Here is an 11828-nt window from a genome sequence, read left to right on the forward strand (position 1 = left end):
TGAAACCAACCTCCAAAGATCCTCCGCTTCTAGGAGGTATTTTGAATTTCCAAATTATTGTTTGAATCAAAAACATTATTAGTATTATTATATTAGTTTAATACGGGACTCCAAAACTCAAATTAAACAAAACTAAAAGTTCATAAATATAATTATTTACATCTTATTAAATTTGATTTGTCATATTATTTTTTAATACCATACAACCAAATATATTAGTTTTCGAAAAATATAAAAAGTTAAAAATTACTTTCCAAAAACCCCACTAATAAGAAAAAGCCCAAAACACCAGAAATTATATATTGTACCTTAACTATTATAATTTTAGAATCAGAAACATTCTTACTATCGAAATGTGAATAAAATGTTTTCACTTACTTTATATTTTAAAACTAAAAAAATAAACTGTATTTTTTAATGAAAATTCACATGAGTGAATTATTTTACATCTTATTAAATGTTATTTGTTTATAAATATGATTTTAAAACATACAAAAAATAGGAAAATACTTTTTTAATATCAGGTTCTATGTGGATAACAATTATTTAATATATTTGTGTATTATTATATTAATTTAATACACGAATCAAAACTCTTATGAAACTAATATAAAAGTTCATAATTATAATTATTTTCATCAGAAGTTTGCCCTGTTTAAAACATATATTAAAACAAAGAAAGTCTTATATAGCGTTGAATTAAACATCACAAGTATCATTTCACAGATACATGAAGGTAATAACTAAACATAAACTTTACAAAAAACTAAATGCTAACAAATATTTGACTTTTTCAGGTAAACTATCCCTCACAGCAACACCTGGAACGCGCTTCTACTTTAACAACGAAATTGATATCATTCAACGCTTCCAAAAGAGGAATAAACTGCTATCCTAAGCCTCATAGCAAACGCCACCAGTCCTCAACAAAATTATTTACTCAAACTTACTATGTTTTTATAAAAGATAATTATCACCGCTTCCAACGTCTCCCCATTATAAAAAAAATACAAAAATTAACTTGCCATTTTGGAAACTTCAAAACTACCAATTTTAATTGAACAGACTTTTATTAAACATGTAATCCGCGCGAAGCGCGGACACCGACCCTAGTACATTATAAGAGGATATGTTTTCACTTATCTACACATGCAGCCGTGTTTTACCACAAAGTAAGAACATCTAAAAACAAACTATCAAAAGCTTGGATATCAAAACCAAACGGTTATAACATGGTTGTAAAAATTTGGGGTAAAAAATAAGTTGTCATTTATTTAATTTTTTTAGAAACTATGTCTTAGACCTCATTTAAAAAGTCGGATGGTTAGATTATCCGTCGGTTTCAACCTTATTTGAACTTCGGATCAGACACTTATTGTTAAAAAAATTTGGATATCTACAATACACCGCACGAGAGTGTCATTCCTTTAATCACCTTACGTCATGAATTTTTCAAATAAGTTGTATTGCATGTATAATATTCCTTCCGTTCCTAAAAGATAGACTTTTTAGTATTTTCACACATATTAAGAAAACACATTAAACTACCATAATAAAAGTATCGTTTTCTGTAATTTTCAATTTTCAATAACTTTTAACCAATAGTAATTCAATAAAGACAATTAATTTTCTTGAAGTTTACAATTTTTTCATAGAAAACACAAAAAATACATCTTTCTGAAACAAACGTTTTTTCTAGAAAGTCTATTATTAAGGAACGGAAGGAGTAATATTTAACTTACAACTTTATAAATTTATGTAATCTATTATTCTCTCCGTGTCACAAAGATAAAACTTTCTACCGTTTTCATACATATTAAAAAAACACATTAAATCACTATAATAAATAATAAATGTATCATTTTCGGTAATTTTCAAATTTCAATATCTTTTAACCAATAGTAATTTAATAAAATTAATTAATTTTCTTGAAATTTACAATTTTTTTCATAGAAAACACAAGATATCTTTGTGAAACAAAATTTTTTTTCTAAAATATATTTCTTTTTGAAACGGATAGAGTATGTTTAAAGATACGTTGATGGTTATATGAACATTCAATGTAATTTTTATAATATTAAACAGACATTCATTTAAAATATTAATGAACAATGAACATTTTACGTGTTTGGCACTTGAATGCTCATAATATTTTTAGTAGATATAAATATCTCTAGGTTATTCTGATATTGAAATTTTACTATTTCAAAAAGTTTCAAACATAATAATTATCGTCCATAATGACAAAAAATGATTATCTTAAACATCCATTAGACGTACGTGTCTTATTAAACATAGATGATTTTTTTTTTGGTAACATATTAAACATAGATAATATAATTCAAAATACATAAGAGCATAAGAAACAAACGACGACTTTGGAACCACCGAAACATTTGACATCAAATTAAACCAAACTGCAGTTCGTATATAATTTGAATTCGGGTTTTTATTTGAAAGTATCATCCTCCATTGGCCAAATGCTACAGCCAAAGTATATCCACCAATCTAGATATATATATATATATATATATAAGATGACTTCAACAACAATAAAAATTATAATAATAAACGAAGATAACTTTTAAAATTGTGGGTTAACGAAAAAAATTGCGAGTTAGACAGTAATGCGATCTACATGTATTATTTGCTTGCACTGACATTATGATCTTAATTTTGAAAATAGTATATTGAAACATAGGATACCCTTAGTAGTTAAGCTTAGACAAGCGTGGATTATCTTTTAACAAAATTATTAATCGAATATTAGTTATGGAAACCATATAATCCACGTAAGTAGTTTTGTATTGTATTATCAAATATCATCGTGTAAGAGATACAGATAGATAAGAATATACCATGAAACATCAATGCATGTGTTAGGCAATAATCCCAACAAAAATGTACTCCAATAAAAAAGTAATGCATGTATTGTATAAATAACTGTCATTTATGTGTAAGTTACAAAAACTAAGGAATTTTCTTCATTATAATTCACGCAAAATGTAAGCACCTGCAAGGTTGTATTTGCACAACGAAGTTTTTTTGGCGCACTATAAATCTATTTGCATTCAAACTTTGAGGATAGCGAATTTTTCTGTCTAATTTATTTCGTGTAAAGAAATATCTTGTGGCTTGCGGTTCCTACTAAGCTTGGCACTTTCTGTGTTATAGAATTCACTCTCAAATTATTCAAACATTGGATTCAAGATTATTTGGATATTAAGATAAGTGCATCTAAAAAGAATATTCCGCACTTCTTAATATATCTAGTATCTATACATTCCATGTTCTCCTGGCACAACCCAACAAACCATCAAAACTCAAATCCATGTCTTGAATAATCAAACGTCATTTTAATTAAATACTGTAACTAATGAAGAATTAAAGTATGTTTTCAGACTAGAAAACTGTAAAAGATTATGATCTTGGTAGTACACCTTCAGCTTTGGATCTTGGATAGCTGGTTTGGTCTACTTCTAAAGTCTTTTTTTTTTTTGCGGAGAAAAGGATGTCTAAAATGATGTAACACACATCATTAGCTGGTAATTGCATATATTTCCAATCCCCACACATTTCCTCTTTTGTCTATTTTTAGTTGGGTCCATTCACAATCATAATCATACATTACATTCTGAGCATTGTTTTATGTTCTGTATGTCTCCAGTGGAACAAATAATGTGAAATGAGTTGAATAAACAGACTAATTGTGTTTGGTGTTGTCTTTGCTAATTAATGCAAATGTTTCTGTCAAAATCTTACATAATAAAATTAAAACTGTCGAAGAACTTATTGAATTTATTAATAAATTATTTGGATTGATCATAATATTATATAGTTTTTCCCACGTCAATGCCTGTAAAGAAAACAACTTAACGTTCAGATGACATTTTAAAAGCAACTAGTCCATGCTTTAAGAGAACTTAATACAAATGTATAATGTAACTACACATGTCTACTCATATATATTATGCATGTTTGTTTTTGTCAAGTGAAAAAAAAAATAGCCGGTTTTGTTGAACCGAGATTTAGTAATTTGGTCATTTGGTGAGTCCATCTCGTCGCCCATCCTCAATTTGGCGGGCTCCAGGACTGTTTTCGAATAGTCCGTCGGTGTTAACAGAATAATCCGTTACTGAAATCTAATGGCGTTAACATTGACTGTGTGCTTAGTTGGCAGACTAATCGGTGAGGGTAAGAACCAGCTGGCGTGATCGGCATTTGTATTTCATCTCCATTTTGCCCCTACATTCTTTTTTTTGTTCTTATTTTGGATATATTTGTGAAATAACAAAAAAAAGAGAAATAAGTTTTGTAGAAAAAGAGTAGAGAGATAGGAAGAAAAAGATGAGAAAAGATGTAATTTTAGTTAGTTAGTGTGCCATTAAATTTTCCTCGTATTTTGTTATCTTTTAAATATCTTTTGTTATTAGTATATGTTATAGAGCGTTAATTCGTTGAAAATACTTCTCATCCAGAAAATTTTGATTTTGCATTTGAAAATTATGTGAGGCATGTGTAATGCTTGGTACTTTAGAGTGTATGTAAATTAGTGGTTCCATAGGTCCGAACGGTAATTGTGCGATGGTCTACAAAATTTAATAATGAGATTGTATTACTAAAAGTATTATGAGCATTGTAATTTGTAAGTAGTAAGTATTCACTCCATTCTAGAAAGATAGATATTTTAGACGTTTCTCGCATATTAAAAATAGATGAATGCATAACATAAATATTTTGATTTATGTGTAATAACAGTTTCCTATATATTTAAACCAATAGTTTTAATCAAAACTTTTTGAATTTAACAATTTATTTTAACATACTAATATGCATATAGAACTCAAAAACATATTTTAGTGAAATAATTTTTTTTTCTCAAAACACCCATCTTTGTAAAGTAGAGGGAGTAATTTGTTAATGAATCAAAAAAAAAAATATTGATTAAAAAGAAGAAGACAACAACAAGCTTTACAATCGACACCCGTTAACAAAAATAAATAAATTACCAGCTTTGCATTATATAAATTTTTATTTTATCATTTTTTGTTGTTCTTTTTCAGGTAAACCATTTTTTTGTTCTCTGCTCAACACGCAATGAGAAAAGGCTTGAAATATTCATTACCTTCATTTAAATATGAACAGGCTATTGTCACACAAGATTATTTACCAATGCTAATATAAAGTTAATTACAGTAAATATGGTGCTTTTTTGTTCAACCAATAAATATTGTGCATTGAACAAAAGTTTTGCTGGCTTGATTAATACATCTACTTCGGAAGACAATTTTATCCTTAGTGCTATTTTCTCATTTGAGCCTTTATAAATATTTTCTCATTTTAGTTGGTCAAACATTTTAATAATCAAAAGTTATTGAATTACTTTGAAATATTCTTTTATTTGTCAAACTCTTTTATTTGTGAAACACTCAATTGCTATTACTTTGTAGAATGTAACTTGTTAGTCACTTGTAGGGAGTTTTCTTCATAACTAATTAATTATACACTGGTTAATATTTGAATATCTAAGAAATAACCAATCCAAATTTGAATCTTAATCAGTTGAGCAATAAATTTATTGCTAGAATTCTGTACAACGCCCCCTAGAAATGGATTTCCTAAATGAAAAAAAAACAACCAAATTTTTATTAAAAATGATAGGTACATGTCTTGCATTGAATATCCTACCAAGGTTTAATTAGTGCTAAATTATAATAATAGCCTGCTTATGCTATTCTATGGTATGTTGTAAGAACATTAAATTTGATAGAGTAACATTTTAGGAACATGAGTGGACGTGCATGAATCTGCGTGCCTTGACACTTTAGGCAAAAAGAATTAAACATGTACAAATATCACGTCAGAGGCTATTTATAAATAAACTATGATTAGAGTATTAAATATATTCAAGGCTATTTATAAATAAACTATGATAAGAGTATTAAATATATTGATATTTCGTTTTCCTCAACACGAAGCAATGCATGATAAATAATAAATATTCCAAATTGGTATCTAAATATAAAGATAATGAATTCCATAATATACACGGAAAGTCTAATTAAGTTTTTTTGTTCGAACAGTGTGTTCAAAAATCAAAGTCAACTATTTTAGTCTTTATGTGGTTTATAAATGTGACTAATAAATAAGAATTAAAATGCAATAGATCACTGTATTTGTCTTTTTAACGACAAGCAGCCGTGAGGACACGAGAGTAAACTAAAGAGAGAGAGAGAGACGACTCGTGATGAACATCAGAAGAAGAAGATCAATGTCCTAATCTCAGATCAAGGTTAAATTACATTTATTAAAAAAAAATCCACATTACTATTTATATTTTTCAACTTCATTCTTTGCTTCCTCCTTTTCTTTATCACGAGATCTGTCTTTATATTTCTATTTTCTTTTCTCTCTCTCTCTCTCTCTCTCTCTCGACAGTACTTGTTTCCTTTTTAGCTTCGGTGTTGAGTTTTTCTGACTTTCTTCTGAGAAGAAGAAGAAGAAGAAGCTGTGGGAAGAAGCCATTAGATTTTGCTTTTTAGAAACCAGATCAAAAAAAGTACGAGGATGTCTCATTCTAGAAGGCTTTCGTTAGAGCCTGCTATTACAGGAAGGTTCCGCGACTCATTGAGTTTACAGAGACACGACAACGATGACGTCATCAACAAACCAGACTTCCGAGAACTCGATCTCGGCTCTCCCGTTTCCACCTTAATGCCACGTGTCTCCTCGTCCGCAGCAACTCCCACCAGCAGCTCCAGTTCCTCCGGCTCCGCTTCCGGAAAACCGTCGGTGGCGGGTAAAAGCCACTCCGGCGAGATTCCCGGTGGCCCCGGATCCGTAATGCCGGCGGTTAAGAATCTTAAACCGGGTCACCGGAGATCCTCTTCGACCGGAAAGCCGCTGATCTTCTCCGGCTCTAGCTTCTCCCACTCGGCGACGAGCCACAGCTCCGCCACGTCAGCAGTGTCGCCGAGTCCCGCCGTTTTACCCGCCGGCAACATTTGCCCGTCGGGTCGGATCTTGAAAACCGGAATGGCGACTCGGAGCTCGACCAGGGCCGAGACTCTCTGCACGGGAACGGGAAACTACGGACACGGGAACGTCGTGCGAAGCGGCGGCGGAGGAAGCAACCACTCGGCGAGAGCAGACGGTGAAATCCCCGAGGAGCTGAAGAGACTTGGGAACGATATGTACAGAAGAGGAAACTTCTCGGAAGCTCTGTCTTTATACGACAGAGCAATCTCGTTGTCGCCGGAAAACGCAGCGTTTAGAAGTAACCGCGCGGCTGCGTTAACGGCGTTAGGACGGTTAGGAGAAGCCGTTAAAGAATGTCTCGAAGCTGTAAGGCTTGATCCGTCTTACTCTAGAGCTCACCAAAGACTAGCTTCACTCTATCTCAGGTAAGTAAATTAAATCTTGTTGTGTCTTTTTAAGTTTAAAGATTGAGACTTCTTATCTTTTGTCGGTGTAGATTGGGAGAAGCTGAGAATGCAAGACGTCATCTTTGTTTCTCCGGTCAATGTCCGGACCAAACCGATCTCCAACGGCTGCAGACGCTGGAGAAGCATCTCCGCCGTTGCTGGGAGGCTAGGAAGATCGGAGACTGGAGAACGGCGGTCAAAGAAACCGATGGAGCCATTGGGAACGGAGCTGATTCGTCTCCTCAGGTCAGAGATCACCGACAAAACATTAAACCAGCTTTGTAATGACTTTTTTAACTAACAGTGAGGTTTCTGACAGCTCGTAGCATGTAAAGCTGAAGCCTTGTTGCGTCTTAACCAAATAGAGGATTCAGATTTTTGTATATCTTCCATTCCAAGACATGATGATCATTACCACTTTCAACCACAAGCTAAACTCTTTGGTATGGTAGCTGAAGCGTATGTCCTTTGTATCCAATCTCAAGTTGATATGGCATTAGGAAGGTAAAGAGCTTTGCCAACACACAAGAAAATGTTATGATGATTGTTTGATTTTATTTAAAAGATGATAGGGTTTGTTTGTTGCAGATTTGAGAGCGGTGTTGTAAAGGCAGAGAGAGCTGCGATGCTAGATCAGACCAATCCTGAGCTTGTGTCGGTTTTAAACAATGTCAAGATGGTTGTTAAGGCACGTACTCGTGGTAACGAGCTGTTTAGTTCGGGGAGATACTCGGAAGCGAGTGTAGCTTATGGAGACGGTCTCAAACAAGATGGTTTCAACTCGGTTTTGTATTGCAATAGAGCAGCGTGTTGGTATAAGCTCGGTTTGTGGGAGAAATCAGTTGAAAACTGTAATCAAGCACTTAAGATTCACCCTAGTTACATCAAGGCGCTTCTAAGAAGGGCTGCTTCATATGGAAAGGTGAGATTATAACTCATTTTAGTTAGTTATGAACCGAGTTTTGTATTGCCATCTTTTAAAAATTGGTATACACGGCGCCTAGATGTTTGCCTAGGCTGCAAATCGGTTATATCTGAACGGTTATTATCTGAAACTATCTTCTTAAAATTCGATTTAAATCGATTTAAACTACTTAAAACTGGTTTGAATCGATTTAAATGGATTAAATTAATTAATAATATTAGTGCAAAATCCACATTTTTGTATATCTAATTTTTATAATTCATCAAAATGTTTTTATAATTAAATCAGAAATTGAAATATCTGATATAAATGTAAAATATAAGAAAAAATAATAATTTGTTAATGCTTAGACTTCACCTAAATCTCGAATATTCTGCCCAACAATTTCTTGAACATTTATTAACCGAGTGTGAATGACAATGTTTGTTTGATATATAGCTTGGTCGATGGGAAGATGCGGTTAGAGACTATGAGTTTGTGAGAAGGGAACTTCCGGGAGATGGTGAAGTTGCAGAGTCTCTAGAGAGAGCGAAAATCGCGGTGATGAACAGAAGTCAAGAATCTAAAAGCTTTGGATACAATAACCAAGTTGAAGCGGTTTCATCTTTGGATAAGTTCAAGAACATTGTCTCACTTCCCGGTAAGGTTTTTAAACGTAGACTCTAATTTGTGTCTGAAAGGTTGAGATTTTCCTCAAAATTGGAAACATGTTTTCTTTCAGGTGTCTCTGTGTTTCATTTCAAGTCATCATCAAACCGACAATGCGAAGAGATATCTCCCTTCATCAACACTTTATGCCTCCGGTATCCATTAGTGCATTTCTTCATGGTAACACACCACTCTCCAAAAAATGCATTTTTAGTATCACAGTTTCTTGTAAAGTCAGATGTTGTAACTGCAAAAATGAAACGTTATTTAGGTGGATGTGGAGGAGAGCTTGGCGTTGGCGAAGGCAGAGAGTATCAGGAAAGTTCCAACGTTTAAGATGTACAAGAATGGAGACAAGGTGAAGGAGATGATATGTCCGAGTCACCAGTTTCTTGAGGACTCTATAAAGCAGTTCCTCTCATAATGCGAAAGCCTATCATCAATCATCATTATCTGCTTCCCTATAGGTTGATCCCAAGAGCCTATTTTTAAGAATTAAGAGAAGAGCTATTCTATCATTCAACAAATTGTTCATTCTTTTTTTCTATATAAATTTATGTGGTTTGACTCTGCTTTGCTCTGAACGAGTAAAGTGTTCAGAAGTAATCAAGATATGCAAGCTTCATTATCAATTCACGTTTGGCTGTGCTCCATGTAATATGAAAGAATCTGAAAAGAGTTATTGTGCATGGTGCGGTTGATTCTACCGTTGAGAGCATGAAACCAGATGCAGAAATGAAGGGAATAATAATCTCACATCCATGAAACAATGAGTCATTTATATTATTAGTAGTTAACAATCTCTAAAACCATTCAGGTAAGACAGAAAAAATCAAGGAAAAATCAGTTAAATATGTTAGTTTTTAATTAGATTAAGTAGTTTAACTAGTTTTTAATTTGTTAATTAGTTTTGGTATTTAAGTAGTTTTTAATTAGATTTTTGAATAAGTATTTTTATTCATTTTGTTCATAAAGATTTTTATGCTATTTCAGACATTGGTTATAATCCGATCCGAACTGAATCCAGAAGAAACCAAACCGAAACCAAACCGAAACCGACCCAAAAATTAATAGAACCTGAATGGTACCTATGAGCATATAATACGCCTATGCCTAATATATATATAGTAAAGTCACCTTTTTAACGAGAAAACGGTCATTTAAATACCAAACTCACACCAATTTGCAAAAACAAATACAGACTTTTCGTTAATTCAAAAAAATCATACTTACATTGACCAAGCCAAACTAGATATACTTCTGGTCAACTTTATTAGTCGTCAAACTCCGTTTACAGTTCACGGTGTCATATACGTCCTCGTTTAATAAAAAGGAATAACTTTCCAAAATCTCCTAGTCGATACTCTTTGAACCCTAACCTCCAATTGAATTCACATCTTCTTCTCTTCTCTGCGGAAATAGAATGTTTGATTTTCACATCTTCTTCTTCTTTTCTTCTTCTTCTACTCTTCTCCTTTGTTACTTTTAAAGGCTATAATTGAGTGACGAAGTTGAGTTTGATTCCATTTGGAAAACAAGGCTTGCCGTCAAAGTGTGTTTGTAGGGAGTAAAGTATCTATTTACATTAGGATTTCATTTGATAGGAGCATTTATTTAAGTGGATGGAGGTATCATTACTTAAGATTCAGTTCCAATACTTGAGAACATTCTGTCTGACAATGTGAAAGAAGAGGCTGATTGCTTGAATAAGGTGGCTGAGGAGTTAAAAGAGGATGTCATTTTGACAAAGTTTGAGATGAGGAAGTGGAAACTCATTACTTAAATATGTTGCGGATTCGTTTGTTTTATGTTTGTTGTGATTGTAATAGTCTGTCTCATGTTTCTACTAAGCTCTTGATTGTCTCATTTGTAAGCATCTTTTTATTAAACTCTTGTATCCTTATCTCATGTGTAAGACTATTAATCTATGTTTGTTGTTGATCTCTTGTATCTTTAACGTCCTCTGGTTTTAAACTGTCTTTGTGTCTTTGTGTTATGAAAGAAGAATTAGACACTAATCCCAAACACCAAGAAAGTTTGCAAAAAACAAAAAGTATATCTAACAAAATTTAGGAACAAAATAAAGACAACATAAGTTCTGGCGTGACCCAGTCCACAACAAGTAACAGACAAAAAACAACGACAAAATGAAGCAACATATGCATCATACGACCATCTTCTGAGCCAACTTGTGATCCACTTTGTGAGAATTGTCTCCTCCATCATTCTTGCAACATCTCGAAAGTGTGATGATAAAACTTTTCACAAGTTTCTTCTTCTTCTTCTTCTTTTTAGTTCTCTATTCTAATTAAAAAACGACATCGTGTAATGTAAACGGAGTTTTGACGATTTAGAAAAGTTGACCAAAGATAGTATCTATTTCGGCCTGGTCAATGTAAGTTCGTGATTTTTTCAGGTTAATGAAAAGTCTATATTTATTTTGGCAAATTTGTGTAAGTTCAGTATTTCTCGGTCCATATAACTCTTTGTTTTCGTTATTTGAATCCATTGGAATAGGCATGAGCATAAAATCCGGAATCCGAAATTCGAACCGAATCCGAACAAAAAAACCCGACCCGTTATCCGACCCGAAACGTAAAAATATCCGAACGGGTTTTGTAGGGTGGTACAAAAAATATCTGAACCCGAAGTGTTATTAACCGAACCCGAACGGGTAACCCGAAAAATCCGAAATTAATAGTCAATATAAATATTTTGAAATATATATAAGTATTCCAATTATTAAATTCAATATTTGTGGTAATATTATATATAATAATAAATATTAAAATTCTAATAAATGCTTTAAGTACACAATTAGTTATAAATAA

The 11828-nt window shown here is 32.6% G+C and overlaps 2 protein-coding genes across 2 annotated transcripts in view; both read left to right on the top strand.

The window, feature by feature from the left end:
• The window catches only part of LOC106337835, a 3271-nt gene extending 2470 nt beyond the window's left edge, over positions 1 to 801 (top strand). Inside the window, exon 7 of the mRNA XM_013776944.1 lies at positions 798 to 801. Within this exon, the coding sequence (XP_013632398.1) occupies positions 798 to 801 (4 nt within the window). The remainder of the gene's footprint in view (positions 1 to 797) is intronic.
• A 5431-nt stretch (positions 802 to 6232) lies between these two features.
• Positions 6233 to 9629, top strand: LOC106341749 (inactive TPR repeat-containing thioredoxin TTL3-like). The gene is made up of 7 exons (XM_013780459.1): positions 6233 to 7403; positions 7475 to 7670; positions 7744 to 7928; positions 8013 to 8346; positions 8788 to 8989; positions 9071 to 9177; positions 9269 to 9629. The coding sequence occupies exons 1-7, from the start codon at positions 6568 to 6570 to the stop codon at positions 9419 to 9421; spliced, it is 2013 nt and encodes a 670-aa protein (XP_013635913.1). The 5' UTR covers positions 6233 to 6567; the 3' UTR covers positions 9422 to 9629.
• The last annotated feature ends 2199 nt before the right edge of the window (positions 9630 to 11828 follow it).

Source organism: Brassica oleracea, chromosome C4, assembly GCF_000695525.1.
Source record: "Brassica oleracea var. oleracea cultivar TO1000 chromosome C4, BOL, whole genome shotgun sequence".
In the NCBI taxonomy this organism is placed as follows: Eukaryota; Viridiplantae; Streptophyta; class Magnoliopsida; order Brassicales; family Brassicaceae; genus Brassica; species Brassica oleracea.

Coding starts and splice junctions, on each gene's coding strand:
- LOC106341749 (XM_013780459.1), top strand. CDS start 6,568: ATGTCTCATTCTAGAAGGCTTTCGTTAGAGCCTGCTATTACAGGAAGG. Junction 7,929..8,012: donor GTTGATATGGCATTAGGAAG/GTAAAGAGCTTT, acceptor TGTTTGTTGCAG/ATTTGAGAGCGGTGTTGTAA. Junction 8,347..8,787: donor GGGCTGCTTCATATGGAAAG/GTGAGATTATAA, acceptor TTTGATATATAG/CTTGGTCGATGGGAAGATGC.